The sequence below is a fragment of the Protopterus annectens genome, chromosome 10.part0 (genome assembly GCF_019279795.1).
Source record: "Protopterus annectens isolate FY-2018-M chromosome 10.part0, PAN1.0, whole genome shotgun sequence".
NCBI classification, from domain to species: domain Eukaryota; kingdom Metazoa; phylum Chordata; order Ceratodontiformes; family Protopteridae; genus Protopterus; species Protopterus annectens.
Window position 1 is genome coordinate 1,572,028,566 of NC_056744.1, and position 26,895 is coordinate 1,572,055,460.

The 26,895-nt window shown below is 38.2% G+C and overlaps 1 protein-coding gene across 1 annotated transcript in view; it reads right to left on the minus strand.

Annotated features, from left to right (window-relative positions):
• LOC122813744 (serine protease 27-like) overlaps window positions 1–26,895 on the minus strand; it is a 248,610-nt gene that overhangs the window by 175,660 nt on the left and 46,055 nt on the right. Inside the window, exon 2 of the mRNA XM_044086217.1 lies at window positions 18,215–18,238. Within this exon, the coding sequence (XP_043942152.1) occupies window positions 18,215–18,238 (24 nt within the window). The remainder of the gene's footprint in view (window positions 1–18,214; window positions 18,239–26,895) is intronic.

Here is a 26,895-nt window from a genome sequence, read left to right on the forward strand (position 1 = left end):
GTGGCCCTAGAATTAGCATTTTAAAGCAAGTTATAACTGGTGAAAACTGCAGTCGCTGTACTGTGCAAAAGCTCATTTTTCTGAGGTGGAATTATCATGTAAAATCCTCTGATCTTCTATCAGTAGAATCACAAATAAATTTAGAGCCGACTTCAGAGGAATGTAGAACTAGACAGTCAGTGACTCAGATTCAGGTATCAGGTCCAGGTGCTAGCATAGCCATTCAGGGAGGGATGGAAATAAATGGCAGTGTGAGCTTGCCCATCCTTGGAAGAAGCATGGTAGTTAAGTCTCACAGTCTGAGTGATGATACCTGCCAGACAGATGCAAATCATGCTCAATAACAAGAATCAGTGGAAACACTACACCTGCAAAGCAGTGCACAGTATTGCAGCTGGGACATGCTGGAGCGATAGATTTATCACTCAGAGACTCCCTATGCTGTGGAATAAAATCCCGGTCCGTGTGAGGCAGAGCACCTCGCTGGCTCTGTTCAAGAGAAATCTTGACCTGTGGATGGGAGATCGTAGGTTTATCCCAGGAATCATCTCTGTGTCACTGCTGGACAGAGGCACAACAAACTAATGGGCACAGTATTTTTTCATATAAGGGGTGGCGTAAGCCACAAAAATTTGGGCTAGGCTTATAAATGCCTTAGGGCAGATAGCCTAGTATAAACCTATGAAACCTATGAACCTATGACCCAGGTGTGTGAAGACATGCTCCTGAGCCAGACTTGGCACACAAAGCAGAGCAGTATGCTTGTTGGCCACCAGGTGGCATAATGAACAATACAGCTATGCATGAAGATGGTTACTAATCTTATGAGTTCTCCCTCTATAAAATCAAACTTTGGATGACATCAGTGAAATGAAAGTGCCATGGAAATGAGAAAGCTGGATGGCCAAACAGGGAATGGGGCTGAAAACAATTTTGTAAAGCTATGGACAGAAATCTACACAGACAAGATATGCATGACGAGTACTTAAAGCGTAAATACAGTGAATAATACCGTATCATAATGTCACATTTAACTACATGTAGTCAGTGCATTTATAATCTTTTTGTGAGTGAGTGTGCGACTGGGTGCGTCATTAAATAAGTCTGCATGATTTCTTGCAAATTAAGGGCCTTCTAATGTCGCTTAAACCCACAATAGAAGTATCTTTCATCTTCTTTATTTCAAATGTCATATCATTACGTCCTTCTCCTTAATGACCCTAGTTAATTAGAAAAGAAAAAAATCCTTCCCCCCAAAAAAATCCATTTACTGTATAGTGATTTTTGTTACTCAAGTTGTCTTCCACTGGTTTTTGCTTCATTCATATCAGTACAAGGATCTGTTCTTGAATAAAGGGAACTGTCATGTTTATTTCTCAGATGTATCAAATGTATCTCCTCACGGTTCATTACGATATGACAATCTGCATTAATTTCTAAGGTATATGCTAAATAAAAGGCAAAATCATTTTATAATGTAATGTCAAAATGCAATAACTTTCTGGCATTTAAACAGCCCTAATATAAGAATAGCAAACTGTGGCTTTGAGTTTAGAGTGAGGAACCAATACATTATAAAATGCAGTACGACTGGTGTTTCTTATACAGCAAACTTTGAAAGACTGTACAGTTGTTGTATTTTGCCACCCATGTTTCAGAAATTAAATTGTGTTATATACAGAAAGCACACTAAAACATGACAGCAATCAAATGAAACATAAGACAGACTCAAAGATACATGAGAAAAAATACAGTGGCCAACAGAAATGAATGCTACTCTGAAAAGCAAGCACTCTGCTTTAGACTGTATTTTAAAGTCAGTTAAACTTGTTTTACACAACATACTTAGAAATGAAAAAGGAAGTGAAAACATAAATAGATGCAGCTTTATAACATTAAAATCATGTTCACATTTTTTTCTTCATAAACCTAAAACAAAATCCATAAAATTACTATAGCACCATAAAGTGCTGTTTAGAATGATACTACAATGTCCTAAACATTATATTTCTGAAGTTAAATACAAATAGTTATGATCTGTTACAAATTTTGCAGCATCTTTTTTTGTTTTAAAAATGCTCTGATTTCCAGTTATACTCCTCCCATGTGATTCACAAAGCCATATCTCAGTGAGGAAGCCTTAACGTCGAAGTTTTCCACATTGTAGTTACCTGCGGTGGTGGTGCTGCGGTAGCGTTGTCGCCTCACAGTAAGACGCTGTCCGGTTCGATTCTCAGCTAGAGTGTCTTCTGCATGGAGACATGCGTGAATGGGCATACCTTTGTTGAAGGTTGTGCATCAGAGCTGGTAACTCGGCATGTAAAAATCAACTACCCATCATTAGCGGACCGGAGTTCTGCTGTGGTGACCCCTAACCGGGAAAAGCTGAAAGACACAAACAAACAAGTAAGCCTTTCTGACTCAGACTGGTTTCCTCCCATAGTTTTCCCCTGGCATAGCCCAGTCCATACAAACTAGTATCAGTGGGGAAGTCACATGGTAATATTGCAGCCCGGGGGACTGGCTAATGCTAATTAACCATGTGCTTCCCCCAGAAATGCTGATGGCTCCCAATTAACTCAGCAAAGAGATTTAGAGAATTACTCTGCAGAGTTTTCTCTAGGAGGGAAAAAAGCGATCGCTGTCTTTTGACAACATTCAGCCATTCACACTTTTAGAAGTATTAGTGGTACAGGTAAGTAAAGTGGAGCCATGGGGGTGAGTGTGTGTCTGCAGGGGCATGGAACAGGCTGAATAAGTAAGTGTGTGTGTGTGTGTGTGTGTGTGTGTGTGTGTGTGTGTGTGTGTGTGTGTGTGTGTTTGTGTGTGTGTGTGTGTGGGTTCGCGTGTGCACACATGCTTGCAAGCTAGATCATGTGCAGATGAGTGAGCGCATTCATGTGTGCATCCACATGTGTGCAGGGAGGTGACATAGCTCTCAGGTTAAGAACACTATCTCTCATAATGTGAAACAGATGGTTCAAATGTGGAGTAATTAACCAGTTCATCTAGGAAGCTCAGAGGGTGATTTAAAAATGTTACTTTATATTTGCAAAAAGTTCTTTTGATGAATTATGATACAGTATTATTTACCATAGGATATAGGTTAAAAAAAGCTTTCTAACACTGAATATTTGACAGATCCTTTCAATGGGGAACAATGTAGAACTGAGATGAATATGGACTTTTTAAGACTCAAAATGAGGAATGTTCCTTGTAATGAGGTACACAAGAGCTGTGGGGGGGGGGGGGCTATGCTTCTGTTAAGTGCAGACTGGTATGAAGAACATCAGTGTTGTCAGGTCTGTCAGTGCAGCGTTCAGTTCAGGGATGTGGCAATGCACCACTAATGTCAGGTCTGACTGTGCAGTGTTCAGTTCAGGGATGTGGTAATGTGCCACTAATGTCAGATCTGACAGTGCAGTGTTCATTTCAGAGATGTGATAATGAGCAGCTAATGAAGATGTTCCTCTTTGGCTTTGTATGTCTCTGCATCAGATATTCTCTTTTAATTCTGTCAAAATTGACCAACTCACTTTGTGCAGTTACTATACTGCGGTGGTGGTGCTGCGGTAGCGTTGTCGCCTCAAAGTTAGACGTTGCCCGTTCGATTCTCAGTTAGAGCGTCTTCTGTGTGGCAACATGCATGAACAGGCGTTCCTTCATTGAAGTTTGTGCGTTAGGCCCGGCAAGCCAGCACGTAAAAACTCTACTGCCAATCATTAGTGGACTGGAGTTCCACTGTGGCGACCCTTAACCAGGAAAAGCCGAAAGACACAAACAAACAAACTTTGTGCAGTTACTGCAGACAGAAGAATTTCTCTTAATCCTAATCTTCATATTAAAATTGCAAGTGAGTTTGCTAAAAAAGACTACATTGTGTTGTTCGATACTTTTGTTTAGTTTCATTGTTTGCTAAGTGTTTCTCTGTAACCACAAACACAAAATGATGTCATGTTAGGTACTATACAATGATTTGCATACATTTGCAAATCATTCTGGGCAAGAGAGAAAAGCGCTTGCTTCTTTATATGAGCCACTGCCTAGTAAAATTGTTATTTCATTACTACATCCTCACATGTTAATCATTAATGTAAGATGTTTCACCTGCAAACCCTAGCTGCCAACATTCCAGGAATAAGAAACTCTTTCTGAAACATCTGTCATGATGATATGGCAGGGGTTTTCAGCTTCAAGAAAAATGTCAGAAGACAGTACTTATCAACAAAATAAAATGCAAAAGCAGCACATTTTTTCACCAAAATTGTATAATTTGTTATTGTATATAGTAAGGGGGTTATATATAAATTCAAGGGTCTATTATACATACTATTTTTAGAAAGTTACCAATATACTTTAAGCTTTACTCCAAAACAGTCATTATTTATATACACCTCTCTTGGCAAATATCGTTATACTACTTGTGAAGAAATTAGACGCTGTCATCTGTGCTAGCATGTCTGGCCAGGAAGGAACTTTAGTAAACAGATGTCGGTTGATTTTCAAAATATGAAATGAAAATTAAAACTGGAACAGTTGTGACAGTTAAGCTAGTCTATAAAAGAGCCTGCTGAAGACAGTTGAAGTCAGTTGTCATTTAACAGCCAGTTGCAACTGTCAGTTGTTCACAGTTGTTCTGTGTAGTGGATACCCAAAAGGACTCACCAAGAACTGTAAGCCTGCCTTTGCTCTTTAGTAATAATTTAGTATAGATCAGGGACAGTGTTTTTAAGTCAGACAGGAAAATTATAACTAATCAGAGTTTTTCTAAATGTTGGATTTCTATCCTGCAGTACTGATTTCATTTTCCTGGTGATTGAGTTCTGTTTGTTTATTGGAAATTACTTTTATATTTTTAATCATTTTGCTCATTATTAAATATTTTTATTAACTTATATTGTGGTTAGCCAATCAAAGTGTTTTCTTTAGTGATTTGAGAGTGCTTATACCTGGTTTGATAATTCCCAGGGCCACTCCGAAAGCCTGGCTGCTTTAGGTCATTTGCTATAATTTGTTTTTAATATCTAATTTTCATAATTGGACACCCCCTTTAAAAGGATATGTGGGATCTCTGATTTGTGGCAGCATGTTACTGTACTATTATTTTGAGGAAGAGGCACAGCTGGAATCTGTGACAGGCTTTCTTAGAAGTGTTTGGATGTGTGAGATTTAATTTCTTTAAGTGTGAGTATATCAGAGGTCTTAAACTGGGACACATTGCTCTGTAGTGTGTAATAAGGAGCTACAATAAGGGTGGAAAGAAGTATACAGTCCAGTCCCAGGTTACAGAGCATGTCCCTGTTGTGCTCTTAGGAGAAATTGTGAAATATTACTCCTGTTTAAGTAACAGTCTCACATTGGAGTCAGTAGTGAGGATTGAAGCTCCTTAGTTACTGTCCCAGAATAGTAAGGGACAACACATTATTGTTGGCAGTCTGGTGGGGTATTGCCCGGATGTTGCACTAGTCATTAAATTCAAATTCAGCACACACCACACAAGGGTATCATAGTTATTTTTTTTCTCTCTTCACACTAATCACTGCAATTTTTACAACATAATACTAGGACTTTAGATATTTTTCTTAATTACTACTAACAAACATCCTTTAATTTTATTGTATCTAACATGTTATTAGGAAAATGTTGATATAGCTATCTTTTATGGAGTTGGACAATTTAAATTAACTGGGACCAATGAAGGTTTTTGATGTATTAAAGCACTATTGAGAGATTGTTAAGTATTAAGTGAACAAGAAGAACAGGCATCATTGAAAATCATTCCTGAAATGTAAAATTGTCATTAAAACCTAGATGCAGTATAAATCACACTCACTCAGTTAGCAAACTACATTTTAGAACAAGTCTTAAGGAGAAAATAGTGAAAACTGTGCCTTCCACATTCATGCAAAGTTTACAATTAGTAGCTGTCCATGGATATGGTGGGTTATGTCAAATGCAGATATAGTCCTGTGAGTTATAGAGACTGGATGACTACAGCTGGACAGAAATGGGAACTGTGACACTCTCAACATTGTATGTAATAGATATATTATTGTCAGTGGAACTTCAGACTGGGAATCTAGAAGTAGCAATAGATTGGGGGGGGGGTACATCCCACATACACATGTGAATTATAACAGGTGGGAAATTGTATCTTTCAATTGAGCAGCCTTCAGTCAGGATTTTCAGTGCAGTTTGTATTCATAATATCCCAATTCTGAAAAGTGTCACCAATTCAGGTTCTTGTAATGAAGTAATACCAGAAGACTGATATTCTATACTGAACGAAACACTACCTTTATATTTCCTAGTTATATGATCGATACAAGAGTCATCAAGCTCATGTGACAGAAAAATGGCTTATGAAATGTACATTTTTTGTTTATCTGTTTGTTTACTCGATAATTGGAAGAGTTGCCTCGTCCAATGACTCTCTTCATTCATGACCTAAGCCAAAGGCACAAGCAACAACATATATTATTTCATTAAATGGGTAAAGGTGTAAATAACATATGTCTTTCAAGATAAAAATAGAAATCACAGTAAAACCTAGTGATACAGCTTATAAATATCCAAAAGGCATACAAATAGTTAATAAGCATACATACAGACAGAAAATGCTGGAAGATACAAAAAAAGAGTAAGTTGGCATTGGTGAAAAAAATACAGTCATACATGCAGGGTTGACACAAATGCTTTATGTCATAGTTGTGTGATTAAATAAGGGACTGCAACATTTTGGAATGGTAGTTAATTATTACAATGGCATTTGCAACTGGAAGATACACATTTCAGTGGCTTAATTTTGAATGAGCTGAATTTTTGGTCATTGCTGAACTGCTAGAGCAGATGATTACACTTAGCTGCCTGGACTGATTTACCTGAAAGCCTTTTTTACCTGCAGTTAGGCCAAAAGTCAACCTCTGTAAGTTTATGAATCCCTGATCATGGTGTCTGAATGCAAATTCAAGCACGAGTTAATGGGAGGCAGTAAGTCTAATGAGGTAGTACACCAGTAAGTGACCAATATCAGTGCGACACAGTTACAGGAAGTGATATTGCTTTATTTATGAAAAGGCAAAGGTACTCATGGAAGTCAGAAAGAGATATAAGTGTAAAAATCCTACTGAGTGTAGCTTAAAGAATATCAGTATTACACGAAAAATTAAGAGTAATGTTTGGCAGTGTATACTGTAAATTCAGCATAGTTACGTTTATACTAACAGCCCGTCGAGATTCAAATGTGAACAGATAAAAGAGTCTTTTGTCCTGTTCAGCAGATTCAGCATACCACTGGCAAAGTGTTCAACAATATAATGAAAAGACAGAGCCAGGTCAAACCTCACATCTACTCCCAAGAATTGATTCTGCTTAACCAGGGCTACTGGATTTTTCCAATGATCAATATTTGTATGCTTGCCAGGTTCACCCACACTTGGGGGGGGGGGGGGGGTGCTAAAAAGAATTGCCATTTTTTTCCACAGGATTCACAACTAGATTATTGTTAGAAAGCCATTGCTATGGCCTAATAAATTCTTTTTAAACAATGCCTTTGTACATCAGCATTGGTTCTGGTATCTACACTTTTTATGGCGTTTGCTACATCTGCCTACTTCCACTCCCCCCTATACCTGCTCTACTGTATTTCTTTATATCTACCTCTCTTTCAGGTTTATTTAGCTCCTCCTCCTCCAGTACATAATCTTATACTTCATAACATATGTACAGCAGTAAATCTTCTTCTTCTTCTTTCGGCTTTTTCCCGGTTAGGGGTCGCCACAGCGGATCACCTTGTCCGCACATTGAATGGCAGTGGAGTTTTACGGTGTCGAGTTGCCAGCCCGGCGCCCAACCTTCCACAGAAGGCACACTCACATGCACACCTAGGGCCAATTTAGAGTGTCCAATCCACCTGCAGCATGTCTTTGGGATGTGGGAGGAAACCGGAGCACCCGGAGGAAACCCACGCGACCACAGGGAGGACATGCAGACTCCACACAGAAGGCACCCCAGCTGAGGATCGAACCGGAGAACCTCTTGCTGTGAGGCAGCAATGCTAACCACTGCACCACCGTGGCCACCCGCATATGTACAGCAGTAAATAATTATCTTTATTTATATACTTGTATGTAATCCAACTGATCCATGTGTAAAAGGCTAAATGCTTCTTTACTTATACTGCATTATTCTGAATGTATGATATTGTTTCATTTAATGTATATTTTCTTCGTGTGCTGATATGCTTGGGTTGTAGCAGAAATGGGTAGTCTGTCAATCAGCCCATTACCCCAGTACACAAGCAAATATCGATAAATAAATAAATAAATGAATAAACAAACAAATAAATAAATACTGTAGGGTCATTTACACGCACGGTTATGTTCAGGTTCTGAATGGGCAGCATCATTAATGAAATATGAGAACAAAGGGGGACTTGATATAGTACGTTGGGGCCGGGGACTTCTGTCTCAAAGATGCCATTATCTAAGATACTGTAACCAAAAACAACTTTAAAGGTCCTATCCTTTTGATAACTGCTGAACTGTCTAATATGGCCTTCTGCAAATTCATCCATCCAAGTTTAATTAGTAATTTATCATGGCTGACAGACTCAAATAACATTTTAGGAGCAAAACAATAGCATCTATCAAAAAAAAATTTTCCATGCACCACTAAATACACAATATAGACTTTGTTCATGTGAAACAAGCCTTACCTCACCCCAACTAATTTATTTTCACCTCTCAGTTCACTAGGAGTTCGGAACAATTAAAGTATATCTCTCTGCATTCTATGCAACTTTGTTTTAAATTCACTTCATTCCCACTTATACTCCCGATGGTAGCATTGTAAGTGATTTTAAAAATAAGCAAAGATTGTGGTATGTTTTTAATGTTTTAGTTTCACTGTCTAGTCAGTATATCTACATGGCCATGCCCGCAAAATGATGTCATAGTATGTATGGGGCAATGATTTGTATTCACCAGCAAAGCATAGGTTCTTAGTTTTATACTAAGTTTATAGCTGAAAAGCCATCAAAAACTGTACCCACATCACTCTTGCAATGTTAAGAATAGATTACTTCTGTCTGGATAGGAGATCATTAGCATTAATGCTGGGCCTGAATTTACAGCCACCTGTTAAGTCATTGAAGTCTGCTTTAAATGATTTCATGCTGACACCCTGCTTGATGTACTGAGGGGATCTATTCTAAAGGTGGGGGGACATACTAGGTAAGAAACCTATCATGGCAGCAAGTATTGTTGATTTTACAGAGGTGGTTTATGTCCTTTGTGCAAGTACTAGCTGAGAAACATCTATGAAGTAGAATCAGGTAGAAAAGTAAAGGGTCCTTCATAGCATGAAATGACAGGCAGAGACTGCCTTTCAGGAGCTTATAAGAGGCCTAGTAGAAGAACAGACATTTTTAGTTGTCATGGTAGCTTAGGTGGCTTAAACCATAGATTCTATCAGTTAGGAATGGCTGGAGCCATTCATGTTGTACAAGGCCCAGACAAAACACAATAAAGTGTAGCAACTCTTCTTGGTCAACAATAACCAACAATCCAAAATAAGTGCTGCAGGGTACTTAGAGGGGTACATTCCAAAGGGGCACTGTATTTGTTAATGGGTGTAAGGAGCAGTGAAGTAGGACAAGGGCATCCTTGGACTTAGAAAACATGCCACAACAGATAAGCTGTGGTTTGTTGAAGGAGTTGCTAGTGGTTGAAAGAGTGTTCATTGTCAATGTAGGTACTCTGATCTCAAATAATGGGGGGTCTATTTAAGAGGAATGCTAGAAAGGAAAAGATAAGAGTTTTGCTGAAGGTAACTATACTACAAGTCTTAACATTTAGGATGAGCCAATGATCAGCACACCAGGTGCCGGTCTAGGTATGGTTCTTTTAAACTGCTGCAGGCTTGCGATCACCCCAGTGCTTTCAACAGCATTTCTCTACAGTTATGTTCAGTTTAATAATTTGTCTCTATTTAACAGAAGCTCTTTAAGCCCTTATTAGTAACTCCAGTAAATAGCTTCACCACATTTTGCCATTTAAATGGTCTAACTGCTGGTATTAAATCCTAGTCTCTTTCTTGTGAGGAGAGTGATAGGCTAGTTCAGGAGTTTTGTTTGCTTTAAGACAGTTCCAGGCCCATCAGTAACAGCATTTTCTAAATTCTCCCATCCTTTTCATGCTGTGTTCTTAAAACCAGTTTATCTCTTGTTGTCCACCCCTTATGACCTGCCCATCTCCTCCTCCTCTCTCCCACCCACCCACCCACTTTCCACCCTTTTCATGGCATCATAGTCACATCGGGGGGGGTCCTCTTTTCCTCACTTGTGATGCTTTTTTTTTTTATTTTACAGAAAAGCATAGTAAATCTGCTGAACAGTATTTTCCAGACTACCAGACAATCAGTTTGATTTTTGCATAGTCCGGAAAAAGGTAACAACCCTATTAGGTTTCCTAAGATGGTATACAAGCTGCCATATGTTCACAGATGTAAACTTATACTTAACATTAATAATTCCATGTTTGAAACACATGAACACCTAATTAAACTGGAGGTTTCCATCTCAGCTATAAACTTTCCCTGTAAGCTTCATACACCTCCATCACAATCCTTCTCTAATCACCCAAACTGTCTTATTATGAGGCTGTAAGCAATCACACCCAAAGCTTCCTAGTAATAAGAAAATTAAGTCTCAGCAAAAATCAAGCCATTCATTTACCTCATGAATACCTCTTGAGCAAAAATACTCCATATATGTTACTTTCACCCAGAGCAGCAATACAGATGTTTTACTGATTTCTGACTCTTTCATCAGATACATTGACTCATCCTCACAAGGCTGGAAAAGGAAACCATTACAATGAGTTGTCTTCCAGGTGTGAGAATCTTTAACTTTGCAGGGACCCTAAGGACATTAACTACTGACAAACATGACCATAACATGGTAGTGGTGCATATGGGAGTGAATGACTTGAGACAAAAAACTCAGAGCTCTGAGTTTAAAACCGATGTTTAAATGTACTGATTTTTTTGGATTTTCTACATTTAAAATTTGGATATTTCCATTACTTTTTTATTTTAGTCTTATTATATTGCAATTTGTTGTATTTTAAAGTTTGTTTTACTGCAAAGGTTTTTTTCTAAAGTCTTTAAAGTTGTTGGCAAGGGTCAGTTAGGACACATTCCTTTTGCATTCATTCATTGAATATGAATTAGATCTGGCTAATTAGTGAGAGATGTTGAGAAAGTGGTTTTCTTATTTAAGATATGCACCCATATTCCTACCCAGCTACAAAAGCCATGAGTTTAAAATTGCTGTTTGCATTGATGTTTGGATTTCTTTTGGTACATTCATCTGACACATTCACACAAATTTATATAAAATATGAATGGATTAATTTATTACTTTAATTGAAATATGTGATGTTACACTCATTGATATAGAGTAATATAATCGTTACATAGGTTAAACTAAATATAATGGCATTTGCAACACATACATAAAAGTTTTGGTACTTTTTTTCTTCTCAGCAATGCAGTCAACATAGAGGCAGAAAAATAAGCAAATACTTGTGTGTATAAATATATGATATAATAATAAAATGGTGGTCAGGTGGTAACATGTCAGAAAAATGTTAAATTAGTTGAAGTCAGTGAGAGAGAGAATTGTGAGAGGATAGGATAGGAAGACAGGAGTGAGAAGAAGTACTTGGGATGGTTAAGGGAAAAGAGGGACCTGCTTAAAAGAGTAGTGGTACTGGAGGATTAGTTCTTTATGATTAGCTAGGAGAATAGCAAGAGCCTAGCCAGGGTTAGCAGTTCTTTATGATTAGCCAGAGGTATAGCAAGGGTATAGTCAGTTGTTGCTTAGAAGTTGTTTTTAGTGCTATTTTGAAACTTTTTTTAATCTATGTGTTTTAGGTGAGTTGGGATGGAGTTTGAATTTGGTTACATGGTGGAAGTACAGCGAGTTACCAGCTGAGTTGTTGTTAGGAGAGAGTTATTGTGGGATCCAAGGTTTCTGATGCTAGTATAAGGTTGATGTAAATTTTTATAGGGATGGGCATTTGGCTGGATAGTGTATAAGGGGGCTATTATGAGTTGGGAGTAACATGGAAATTGTGGACGTTTTAGCCAATTTAGGTCCTTTAGTGCTTTACAATGATATATGGTTTGGATAGTATTGACTAAAAATGTATCTATTTTATGATAACAGGAGTCTAGTTTTTGTCTGAGTGTGGTATTTAAATTATGAAAATAGAATCTGCATATGACAGGGAGGGAACTAGGTAAGTTTGTGCAATAGATCACACATATCTCTGACAGTCAAGAGGGTGATGCTGTACGTTGCCTTCCCATTACAGACTGCACCATCTGCTGTGTGCTGATAAGTAAATTATTGTTTTGAATGATGTATGTAGAATAGGTTTCCTTTCACCATCTTCAGTCAAACACAATGCAATTTATGTTACTTCTCACTTTTTTGGTTATTGTCACACTAAGTTTCTTTCCAATTACACAGTGCACACTGAGTGGTGTTTACAGACCTGTCAGAACAACTAAGCTATTCCTCTTGTTTATATGGGCAGAATGTTTCCCATCTACTGCTATACTAACACAATACAGACACAGACCACATTAGTTATTAGTCTATTTGTTAAGCATCTGTTTGTTCTGATTTCCTGCCAAGGAGGGTATCATATAACTGATTTGTTTGCAGTTAAAAGCATTCTCTAGAGTGTCCTTGCTCCTTTATCTGTTTCAAACTTTCATTTAGTGTATCGCTGCTGTTTTTCTGCTGTGATAAACATTTCTGCAGTGTTTTCTCCCTAAAATATTGTAGCTAGTAGCTGTAGCATACTTTTCCACCCTACTTGGTAGCTTTGCAGTTGTCCAGCCCTAGTGTAAATTTGATCTGAGACACTCCTCCCAGTCCACTGTCATTAGCTCATTCTACCTAATACAGAGAGAACATTTAGGAAGGTCAACCCCTTAGTTTCTTAACATTGAATTAGCTCCTTTCTTCCTTTCCACTTTACTAAAAAAAAAAAAAAAAAAACTTTATTCAGCTGCTTTTATATTATTTGTGTTTCCTCATACTCTATTACTTTATCTAGGTTTTACGCTACTTGTTCTCTAAAGTGTATAACTGCATCTTCTCTGCTGCATTTATTACTGTTTGTCTTTAGCATGTTTAAATTTTAAGTGTTATTCTAAGCCTCTTAGTTTTTGTTTAAGAACTTGGGCTTTAAGCCTACCCCTTAGCTCTCTCTGGCCTCTCTCCCTCAGATTCTCACAAATATGGATGGACAATTTCCTACGGTTTTTCCTGCCAGCCTTGATCGATTTGGGCATCCTGAGACAGTGTAGCAACTGCCTCATGTCCACAGATAACCATCTACTACTACCACCTAGGAATACAATTTGTGAGATATGCAATTACATAAAGAAGCGACAGTCTATGCTCTCTCCTTCACAAGCCAGTATATCTGGCACTGAGAAGGTTGTCAACACAATCCACAACTACACAACACGCAACCACATATGCGGAGGTTCTCAACAAAAACAAACCCAAATAAAGGCAAAAACATATGAGAACTCTACAACCCTCCACACCACATACCATGCATAGTCCACACACCAGTGTCTCACAACCACTAAGGCTGTAACCCACAGGGTTCAGTACTGGGACCTCTCCTGTTTGAAATATACTTTTTTGGTGTAACTACAACACAACAAGTCTTTAGAGTGAAGGCAAATGTAGACGGCCTTTGGCTGATCAAAATTGGCTGACAAATGCAAGTTGGGTACAATCACTGAATTCCCCAGAGATGAAGATATCCTCCAAGATGGTCTAACACTGGCAAATAACTGGTGCCAGAACCATGAGCTAAAATTCAGTGCAAAAATGCATAATCATACCCTTGGGGAAGACAACTACCTCTGCAAATTACAGTATTAATAACATCCCCCAACGGTAGATCCAGCAGTAAGGGACTTGGGAACCCAGGTTGACTGTAACCTGAACTTTGATCCCCATGTGTCCATGGCAATCATTCTACATGGCACAACTTATAAATAGGACCATGGCATCCAGATCTAAGGAGATCATAACCCCACTATACTCACCCTTCATTTCACCAGTAATTAACTACAATGTACCCTTCAACATGTACCTGATCAGGAATTTGCAACAGCTGGAGTGGCCACAGAGGCTCCTTACTAAAAGAATACAGGATGTAACTAATGTGTCCTATGCAGATTGCCTCAAAGCCCTGTCCCTGTACTTGGTCTCCTACAGACTACTGAGGGGTGATCGATGCCTTACCTACAAGGCATTCTTTGATCCAGCCCTGATGGATTTGATGCACATTCATAAAGCAAACAGCACTAGAATTACTCAATCTAAGGATCTAAACCTTGTCTGTGACATAAAGAAAACATATTGGAGAGACAGGTATTTGTCTTAGAGATTACCCATTCTTTGGAACAGACTTCCCATTCGTGTAAATCAGAGCTCTTCCCTAAATATATTCAAATGCAATTTAGACCAATGGATGGGAAATCACAAATTCACTCCTACCTTGTCATCTGTGACCCTTATAAACAGGAGCAGTTTGTAGATGCTGTAAGGCACAGGCATATCTCAAAGCCATTGCAGCTCATGGGCACTAACAATTGGGAAAATTGGGGCATGAATGGTTAGGCTTAAAGGGCTCAAGGGGCATTAGCCTAGTAGCCTGCTATGATCCTATAATCTCATGAGAGGTATGCAAAGATATATTAATAACATGACTAACACTTATTAAACAATTGGCTGTGGTCCTGTACAGTTCCAGGACAGTATATAAATATTACTCATAAACACATTTTCCCTCATATATAGCTACCCTCTTTCTAATTCTTATATGTCCATCATTTTCCCCATCACTGTCTCACCTAATATCTTTATCTCTGTACCTCTGTCTCATGTTCCACTGTATACCAATATTTTGTATAAAACAAACATAGTAATATCCAAAACAACAACCTCTTCTACAAACTCAACCTAATTACTTTACTCCTGGAAACTCCATTTTTACAATAGTTAAATGACATAACATCTGAAAATATTTCTAACATATCTCTGAAGTTATATTTCTCTTTCTAGTAACTGCAAATATTAAATTTTGGTACAAATTATGTTTGATATTTCAACTGTATATCCTAAACAGTAGATTTAATGTACATACATATCTGATTCATAATGAATAATGCTGCAATATGTTAATATATTATGTAAAATGAATATTGTTTGTATTTTGAAATTGAAAATTCTACAGCTATTTTCTCCTTGTACAATGAAAAACTCTTACTATGTTATTTTATGTATTTACTTTGTAATCCGCGGTGGTGGTGCTGCGGTAGCGTTGTCGCCTCACAGTAAGACGCTGTCTGGTTCGATTCTCAGCTAGAGCGTCTTCTGCGTGGAGACATGCTTGAATGGGCGTACCTTCGTTGAAGGTTGTGCATCAGGGCTGGCGACTCGGCACGTAAAAATCAACTGCCAGTCATTAGCGGACTGGAGTTCTGCTGTGTCGACCCCTAACCGGGAAAAGCCGAAAGGCACAACAACTTTATAATGTTCTCTGTACTTATATTCTATAATTACTGTGGAGCTTTTCACCCTGGACCTTCACTGAAAATGGGATCAATCCCAGCTAGACCTTCCATGTAAACAAAGATAGAAAGATAGATAGATAGATAGATAGATAGATAGATAGATAGATAGATAGATAGACAGACAGATAGATAGATAGATAGATATGTCGCACATGCAGGTAAGACATTAGTCATTAAAAGAATCCTTCCTTCACCTCAAATGATGCCTAGATGCAAAATAAAAATAATGGTTTTCAATAACTGCTTAAATAGCTGGTGTCTTTCCAGGGGGATCCAGTTCGTGTCAGCATGTGATGACATGCTCGACAGTCCAATTTACTTCGCTAAGCATAATCGGCATCTCTTGGTTTAAAGCTTTGACATACTTCCTAAAGCCTTTGCTCCTCCCTGTCATGTTTTTAGGCAGAGTACAGTTAATGGAGATTGTAATGTAACTAAAACATTAGTCACAAAGTAGGATCACACTAGGGTAGCTGTTCAAATTGTCAGAGGTCTCAACAATAAACCGCCCAATCTTGAGGGTCTCCTGTATCTGGAAAACATCCATGTCTAAACAGTTACTGAATCTTGGTTTAAATGTAAAAAGGGCACTTCCTCTATACCAAGGTTTTGTGCTTTTCATGTCTTCAGATCAAAAAGCAACTGTTGTGGAGTCTCCATATTTGTCATGGAACATATTACCTCCAGGCAGATCGCTAGGGACACAAACTGAACTCAGTGAGCTACAGATCTGGATAGGCTTCATTATAAACGAATTTCTTTTTACCGAACACCTTTGTTCCCTGATAACTATGTAAGATTCTTTAGTGCTCTAAATGATCTCTTTATTAGCAAAAACTCCCATATTTGGGGGGATTTCAACTACCCTTTAATAAACTGGAGCATATATACTTTTAATGTAGGATATGCCCCAAAACTCTTAGACTTAATAGAAAAAAATCCCTTTGAGGGTGAAGTTGCTAAATAAATCTACTACAGCATATAGCATTCTTGGCCTGATTCCTGCAAATATAGCCTCATCCTGTACTAATCCTCTGGTATCTATTTCTGTAGTGAAATCTGGCCATAAATGTTTAACCACCTTTAAACTTTGAAAAACTCGTACAGCTAACCCTGCAGAATTTAAAGACTGCAAACATGCCAGCCTCAACCTACACTGTGATAAAATATCAAAATTCACTTACGACTACACCTTCCTTGACATTAATGCAGCAGCTAGCTTCAATAAGGAATTGTGTACCCATTGAAAATCTATAGAGCTAGCAATCCCTAGAACCAAATCCATTCATCCATCTATCTGTGCACCCTTCCGTCATCACCCCTTTTTCCCATTTTTGCACATGGGGTCAAGGTGTCAAATTATCTACAGCCAATGCTCACACTGCAGGGTAGCTAGCCCTGCCAGGGTTGTTCTTCCATACCACACATATACACAAACATCTATTTTAGACTGCCCAGTCCGCTTACTGCATGTCTTTAGAATGTGGAAAGAAACCAAAGCACCCATAGAAAACCCATGCAAAAACAAGGAGGACATGGAGCTCCACACAGAAGGCACCCTACCTGAGAATTGAACCAAAGAACATCTTCTATGAGGTGAAACCATGAGCTGCTGTGACACTGTGCCACCCATAACCAAAAACAAACCAACTTAGTGGTCTGCCATCATAAACAAATATACAACAAATGAAAGAACCTCCTTAAATTATTTAGTAGCTCCAAAGCACTCATTTCAAAAATAATATCAAATTCATTACAAAAAAATTAAGAATATCATCAGGTCAGCTAAAGATACTCATGAAATTAGCCTGGCCTCTGAAGCTGTTGGATAATTATAAATACTTCTTTAGTTGTCTTAGAAAACTAAAAAAAAAAGTCTTAGCGCAAGACTTATTCATAACCCATTTTCTGTTTTGACCCAGCAGATATTATCCATATTATCCAAACAAATTTAGTAATATCCTTGCAGACAAATTTAGTGCCAACTTCACCCTTGAGATTTCTCTTCAAAGCCCTGAAATATCTGAATCCCTTATTCACCCAGTTATCTGTAAATGTCATGTATTGAATGTCCTAACCAAGACCAAAAATACTTCCTGTATGGAACCTGACAATATACTTGGTTGCTTAATAGTGTTAAACATGCCCTTGCAGACGTACTTCTCAAGCTGTTTAATATTAATTTACTTTCCAGCTTTACACAGAACTAGACATTAATAAACCAGAATCACAACACATGACTGAATCATAAAATTCTTAAACTAAAAAAAAAAAATAAATAATTTATAATTATTAAAATGCCGAGAAAATCCTAAACATACAAGCTCTTAACTTAATATATTAACTTGAAGCCAACAGTATATCAGAGTTAGGGAATACTTTGGTTTAGAGTCAATTTCAGGGCAAAAAAGTTTCAGTATTTGGAGTAAGGATTTTTTTGAATCAAGATACCATAGCTCAGTCTTACATACTATTTCAATCAACCGTGCTTTCCTACTGCACAAAATAAACATAACTATAGAAATATATATCTTACCTTGTAAATGGCTGTCTTGAATACCTGAAAAAAATAAACACAAAATAAAAATACACTTTAGAACTGGCTTACTAAGATTAATGACAATACATTTTAATTTATATTTTTTGTTGCAGGACTTACATTGTACTGAGACAAAGGCACATTGGTTAAAAGTTGTCAGCACATATAATTCTGTAACTTAATCCCTTTAAATACAGGATGAAAGTCAAATTTCCTGAAACTACAGGCAAAGGAGAAAAACATGTTATTTAAGAATTAGATGCAAGTAGGGATTCTAAGTGTTGTCATCTGAGTAAACTAAAGGAATGCAGTAAATAATCCAACCATTTTGTTTTGCTTAGAGTTTCTTTCATTCATGAAATATAATATGACGTACATTATACTAATCGGTGTTTGATACATTGGAATTTAGTAAGTAAGCAATGTAATAATTAGCATTCCACAAGTAGCAGAGACATTTTCTATGAAACAACACAATGAATCAGAACTTAATAATAAATTGCTGACAGAATAGCTCAGAGTTCAAGCTGTAAGCATCTAACAACCTTCATTCACCCAGATGTCCTGAGTTTACTTCCTTTAGTCCTCTCTAGCATATTTTAAGATTCTAAGTAAGTCATTTAACTAGATACTGCTTCTGGGTCCCCACAAAGACAGTCACTTTTGCTTTGTGGGCTTAACCATTTAACAAAATTGAACCACAATATTTTTGGTAAGAGAAATTAACATTAATTGCTCTGGTGGATTGCTTCAAGGTCTGGCTTGGTCAGCATTGACACAAAAACTATTCATTTATTGGCTTCCAAATGCCTTTATAAATGTAATTATATTCTTGCTAAATTTTAATACAGACTTTTCTGAAAAATAGGTAAGAAAGTAAACAGTCTAATGCCTTAAATCAGAGGATGAAACAAAGGATCGCTTAACATGAAAAGAACAGTGCAGGTTCCTAAAGAGTCATGTAACCAAATATATGTGCAGGTGGAGAGCTGCAGTGGAGAAAATAAAAATCTATTAAATGGTTGTTGCTTAAAGGTCAGCTCCACCCAGTTGTCAAATTCTTCTTATCACAAAGTACATTTTATTTCCTTTAATCTGGTATCAGGACTGTCACACAAACATTTTATTTAAAAAACTCCCTCACTTTTTTATTTCCTTTAACCCAGTATCAAGACTGCCACAGGTTTACTACATGTGGTCGAGACACACAATCCTTGCTGACACTCGCTTATTTTGGCAAGTGCTCCAACTCCCACTCACCTGACTCCCATAATGGTAACTATCCCTACTAGAACCCCAGTCCTAACCTGAAAGATTCCCACCCAGTGCTTAATCTTAAGGTCCTCCGTCCCTCTCTAAACCTAAAATCTCTTTCCCCTTTCTAACCATAATGTTCTGATTGTTCACTAAATCTAAAGCTCCCTTCCATTCCTTAAACCTAAAGTCCCTATCACTCCCTAAATCTAAAATCCCGTTACCTTCAATAAACCTAAATCAAAAATTCCCATCCTCTCCCTAGCCCTAAAGTCCAGAGTTCACTCCCCATTCCCCTCCCTAAATCTAACAGCACCCTTCTGGCTCCATTTCCCCACTTACCTGGTTTGCGGTGAGCACTTGTTTGCCTCTGTCTCCTGGGACATGAGAATATGGTGTAGTACCTGCATTGCTGAACTCAAGTTTGAGTTTGGGTGTGAGCAGTTGGTCAGACAGGGTTACAGGCACCTGGCTGCAAATTACTGGAATTTGAGCAGCTGGGACATGAGCGGCTGTAAGGATCCTAACTGCCACTCATAGGGAACATTATATTGTAATATCTCACCATTTCCTGTCTGTACTTGATTTTTGCCATGTGTTTGTACACCACTCTAGCTGTCTGTGAATCTCATGTTATTTCCTTGAAGTAACTGTTACCTGGTGCTTCATAGAGTCTCTGGAGGTCATTCAGTATAGGATGAAGAAAAGAAGCTACATATGACATATGACATAGGTTCATAGGGTCATAGGTTCACAGGATGGTACTAGGCTATCGGCCCTAGGGCCTATACAAGCCTAGCCATAACAATTCCCTGGCTATTTCTTCCCACACATCCTTAGCACAAGCAAAAAGTTCTCAGCGTTCAAATTTAAATAAGGTCGACAGTTAGAGACTATAAGAGCTCCTACCGAAAGAACATTTACAATTAATGAAGTCTGTTATGCAATTTACTACAAATGAAATGCACACAAAGTCATGCCAAAACATATATAGGCATGCTGTACAGAAAGAGAACAAACATCACAGCACTGCCATTGTAAATCAATGAAAAACAAAATAAGATGATCTGGCTCTGTCATATAATGGAGGCACAGGCTGTATTATTATTATTATTATTATTATTATTATTATTATTATTATCATTATTATTATTATTATTATTATAAGAAAACTGCATGACTGTAAGATGTAAACCTTGTCTCTAGATGATTGTCGTTGTTGACCTCAACACTCCGATCCCCAGTGCAAAAATGGGGAAAGGGTTGTGGATGGATGGATGGCTATCCTATCAAGCCATCTGGGGAAATAAATTACAAAATTATACTAACCAGTCAGTGTGATACAGAAATACTAATGACAACGCACTCAAGTTGTTTTGGGAAACATTTTTTTTTTCATTTTCTGCATATAGCTGTCCTTTAAAAGAGGCACCCCAAACACAACAGCTAATGCAAGTGCACACTGATGATGACTGTGTGCATTAGAAATGTGAAAGACAAAGCCGTGGCTTAGAAGATGATGGTATAGTGAATTATACAAACATTTTATTTATGTTTGTATGTATGCATTTCTGCACATTTTTAACCTGGGAGTTGGGCTGGTCTTTTGACCCTGAATTTTTAACCACAGTAAGAAAAATATAGATGTGTTTAATGGTACAAGGGCTGTTATCTTCTTAAGATAAATTGTAATAAATAGCACTTGCAATTTCCACAAAACGTTCACAACTGGTGCAACAGTACCTGACTTGCAAATTATGAACTAAAGTTTAGAACCCACATAATAAAGTAAATTCAACGTAATACACATATGGTGCACTACACAAAAAGACTGCAGAAGAAATTGCTCTTTTGTTCAGTCTTGTCTTTATGTAGAGTACAACACAGCAGTTTTTAGGTCAGGAAGAATTTCATCAGCATTATTATGTAAGTAAATAAAAAGGCATGTGAGGAGGGGATGTACCAAATAGATATCACCTGTCTCCTAGGGGCTTTGTGAGGCATGATCTTGAAGGGTGAGTACCTTACAAATTGTTATGAATGAGGTAATACCTGTACAGTGCACACTCCTGGATGCCTTATCACACTTATAAAAATGGCAGCTGCATTTCTGTTTTACATTATAGTTTAAAGTACATACTTTTAAAAGAAAAATGACATGCTTAATATATATTTAAGTAAAACAGTCGTTGATAGAAAGGTTAGATAGTTTTGTAGTTTTACCTACTGTGTAGCTTATTGTGTAATCCTTTGTAAATTACTTAACCAGAAAGTACTTGTGTTTAGTGGGATTACATTCTGAACAAATAATAAAAAATACAAACTAAAGTAGTTGAAATAGTCATTAAAGCAACAGAGCATCTAGAGTCTAGGCAGTTTTCAAGAAGAATGTACAGCTTTTGTGTTAACTTGCTGAAACAATATAACATTTATTTATTTTATTTTATTTATTTTACATTTGTTAACCGGGCTAGTCCAGCTGGATACATGTCCATTTTCAGTGGAGGCCCGAGGAGAAAAGCTCCGCTACAGTACTAAATAAACATATTAAAGATAAAACTAGAATATTTTCAAAATATACAGAATTAAACTAAAGTAAAATGAAACATAAAAATTACCAAGGTATGATAGAAGAAACATACAAATTGAAACTACTGCAGTTATGTATGGCATATAACTACATTTCTAGCATGGACAGAGATTAAGTTAATGTTACATACACAGTTGCAATATAAGGAAGGTTAAAGAATAAGTTCTTTTTGTGAGTGGAAAAAGAGCAGTCAAGCTAGGAAAGGAGGTCTAATTTGCTAGAGTGAGGGAGTAAGAAAAAATGGGTTTAGAGGGAAAAGATAGAATGGGAATAAAGGAAAGGAAAAGAAAGAAGAAGAAAAGGGTTAGTCAGGTTTATGGCAAGAGCATAGCCAGTGGTTTGAAAGGAATAGTTTTAGGTTAGTTTTGAATAGTGGGAGAGATGTAAGGGAAGTAAGGTCATTTGGTAGTTGGTTCCATATTTTACCCACTGAGTTGGAAAATAAGGTGTCATCTGCTAAATTATTAGATAATGAAGTATGAATCAATATTTTGTTGGATGAGCGTAGGCTGCTCAGATTGTTGTAGGGCTTTATGAGGGTGGAGAGCATAGGAGTGTTATCGGGGTGGTAAAGGGCTTTGTGGGCAATAGTAAGTTGGTTAAATGTTATTAGTTGAGGTAGTTCTAGCCAGCCTAGTTTTTTTAGGTTTAGACAGTGGTGAGTCCTATATGGAGAGTTTTGGGCAAATCTGGCAATATTGTTATAGGCTGTGGATAGTTTGTTGAGATTATATTTGGAGAGATTAGTATAAATGGGGGAGGCATATAATAGGGTAGATATTAAGTGGGTTCTAGCTATAGTAGTTCTTGCTTCAGGAGTTAGGAAAGATTTGATTCTGTAGAGAGAACCTAGTTTTCTGTTAGTAGATTTGATTGTAGCGTTTATGTGGTTATCAAATTTTAGTTGATTGTCAATTGTAATACCTAAGAGTTTGGTGGTAGGTTCTGGACTGATAAGGGTACCATTATTGGATGTAAGTATGGTTGCAAAAGGGGGCGCTGTAGCAGAAGCTGTTAGTTACTGTCCATCATTCCAAGGCCAGTGACAAGGTCTGACAGCAGAAGCTCATCTGAGTACAAATAATGGCTGTAAAGCCACCAACAGCTCATACTCCAATGCAACACCCACATCCTCAGGCATGCAAATGGTCCCATGAAGGCTGTAACAGACATCGAATTCAGAAGGTGTGGTATGATCCAAGCCTAAGCACTAACCTTGTATCTTCACCCAGTAGGGAAATGCAATGACCTCCTGGGCTTTCTCCAAATGTAGGAATGACCAGTAACTGAGACTACTTAGATCCACCCTGATTGAGCAATTCCCCCATGCCAAGGTTACTGAAAACTTTTTCAAGTTTATGGTAATCCTTAAGGACTGTATCCATAGGACTACAAGGACTGCATCCACAGGAATACCTAAATAAGCCCTACTTCTAAGAAGTTTCTGGATGGAACCAGCCGGGTCCAGACACCCAGGATTCCCTTTTTTTCTGCAAATCTTCAGCCACCACATCCATCAAGGTTGTGAAGACTGGACTGATAAAACACAGCTCTGTACTAGAAGTGAAGTGATGTTAACAGAAACTGAGATGGAGAAGTCTCTTGTATGAATTCCAAAAGCAGATGTCCAGAAAGGCATCCATCAAGTCCAGCAATAACATCCACACCACCTATGGAGGAACAAAAGCATGATACCCTGCAGAGAGAACATCCAGAAGTGGGCTTATTGACATAATTATTAACATCTATTTTTATTCTTTTTATTTGTATTTATAAGCAACAATTTGAGATGTTGGGACCTGCTAGAGCAAGTCCTGAAACACAGAGAGTGAATGGTTGAAAGAATGGATTTACGTATACTAAGTCCAAGATGCCATTTCTCAGTATATTCTCTTTTCTCCTAGCTATGGTGATCTCAGCGTTGGTATATTTAAGTTTGGGGGTGGGGGCTTGTCTCTCACATAGGGGAGGGTGCTGGAGAGGCGTGCCACTCAGTAAAAAGAAGTTTTAAGCTGAAGAGCTATTTTTTACATTCACTCTACTCCTCCATTTTTAGTCTTTTTTTCAGCTTGTTGGCACTCAGCATTTCAAGTGCTGACATTTCAGAAGGGAGCCACATTTATACTTTGCTAACTGGGTAAATGAACTGGTCCAGAAACCCTTTTTTAGACATGACCTGGACCACAATGGCAATGATACACAGATAAATATAAAGGAAAAGTACAAAATAAGCAATTTACTGATGACCAAAAAAAGTCTATAGAGAATTGGGAAACGAAGTAAAAGGAATTGAAAGACCACCAAAAAAAGAACTAGATACATTTTGGAGATCCTGTGGAACATAACAAAGATGCTAAGAAAAAAAAAGAAAAAAGAAAAAAAAGAAAAAAATAAGACGTTTAAAGGTACAGGATATGAAAAGGGATAAAGTAACAGCCAGAGAGATTGAATCAAATTTAAGGTAAGCCTCTAACTGGAAAACCCCAGGCCCAGATGCAGTACCTAACTTCTGCTTAAAATTATTAGCATCTTTGCATGAAGATTTAGTCATGAGTAAGAACTATTTATATGTTCACCATGAACAGACACCAGCCTGGCTAACAGCAGAAAAAACAATGCTCCTACTTAAGCGTGAACCTGCAAACTACCCTAAAAATTATAGACCAATAACTTGCCTTCTGCTGACGTATAAACTATATATTGGAACTGGTGCTGACAGAGTTTATAGTCATTTAGAAGAAAACTCAATTATGGCAACAGAACAAAAGGGCAATAAAAGAAAGTCATATGGAGCAAAGGATCATTTGTTGTTAAATAAAGTCATAGTGGAGAAATATAAAAAGGGGAAGAATCTAAGTATAGCATAGATTCACTACAAAAAAAAAAATTTATAGTATCCCACATTCATGGATAAAAGAGTGCTTAAAAATGCATAAGATACACCCTACACTGATCGACTGCATTACAGTGACCATGAAACAATGGCAGACAACTTTGCAATTAAGCCATGATAAAAGACAAATTATTATTCCAAGGATAAATATTCAATGGGGGATATTCCAGGGTGACTCTCTGTCTTGCCCTTAACCCATTAAGCTCTCTACTTTACAGTTTAGGCCATGGCCCTAGAACTTGGATTGAAGCTCCAAAGGTGGTGGTGTTTCCATATTCATAAAGGATGTGCACACCTCCAGACTGGTAGCCCAACATAAGGCATCAGAGATACTTCAGGTGCAGCTAACATTGGGTAAGACAGTGATTCAGGTTGTAGCCAGCTATAGGTCCCCAACCATGTCCCAAGACTCACACTCTACGTTCCAAAGCACCCTGGAGAATAGTAGGGTCCAACCTAACACTCTCATACTGGGCGACTTCAATTACCCCTCCATTAACTGGGAAAACTACTCATGTACCAATATACTTGCCCAACGTTTCCTGGAATTCATTAATTCAAATGCCCTGGACCAGCTCGTCCTTACCCCTACTACAGGTAGCAACATCCTTAACCTGGTCATTACTAACATCGGCGACCACTGCTCTACACCAATAGTCAACTCCTCCCTGGTTAGATCCAACCACAAACTAATCACCTTGGAAATCCACATCCCTCCCACCCCCACCCTCTCCCCCCGCAAAGTTTACCACCATGAAAAACTTCTCCAAAGCTAACTTTGGGCTCCTAAAAACAGAGGCGGCTAACTTCACGGCACCCATACAAATGGAGAATAGTTGCATGACCGCCAAATCATACACCAATGCACTGTACAAACACGTACACAAATGCATGGATCTCTCCATACCCAGTAGAACCAAGATGCTCTCCTCCAAGAAAAGGAAGCCAATCTGGTGATCCTCTGCCATAAACAAACTCTACAACAGAAGGAGGAAACTGATGTGGAATACGGTGAAGTCCCAAGACTGAAAAACTCCCTTATCAGCCTCAACAAAAAGTTGAGATCCCTCATTAAATACTCTAAAGCTAGCTAAGAAAACAGAATTACAGCAGATAGTAAAGACAACCACAAAGTCTTCTATAGTTATGTAAAGAATCTCCACGGCAATACTCAGATTTGCTCTGATCTACTGCACAATGGTACCTCCTATACCGAGCGAACAGATATTGCCAATATACTGGCCGACAGATTCAGTGCCAACTTTACCCCTCCCTCCCCCCAAAGGACCACTCACAATACCAGCAGATTGGCAGGCACCCAGTATTACTGTTGCACAGGTTAAAACAGCACTGTCCAAAGCCAAAAATACAGCTTCTATGGGACCTGGCAATATCCTTGGTTGTGTTCTACATGGACTACAGAGTGAACTGGCACCTCATCTGTGTGTCCTGTTCAATCACAGCCTCACCCCAGGCTATGTCCCTACCAAATGGTGCACTGCTACACTCATCCCACTCCACAAAGGAGGAGCGACTGCAGACCCTGGGAACTATTGCCCCATTAGCCTGAAGAGTCTGGTATGCAAATCATGGACCTAATAAACAAGGATATAGGGAATCTCCAAACTCTGGATCCCACACATTTTGGTTTTGTGAAGGGTAGATCATGCCTGCTCAACTTGGTTGACTTATTTGAGTCAGTCACCAGAGCTGTGGATGAAGGCAAGGTGGTTCATACAGCCTACCTTGATCTGGCCAAGGCCTTTGATACCATTCCCTACTCAGGAATCATAGAAAAACTCATTAAGCCAGGCATCAGCCCCTATATCACTAGGTGGGTTGCAAACTGGCTCACAGATAGAACTCACAGTGTGTAAGTAGCTGACTTCAAGTCAGACAGCCAACCAGTCACAAGTGGAGTCCCACAGGGTTCGGTCCTGG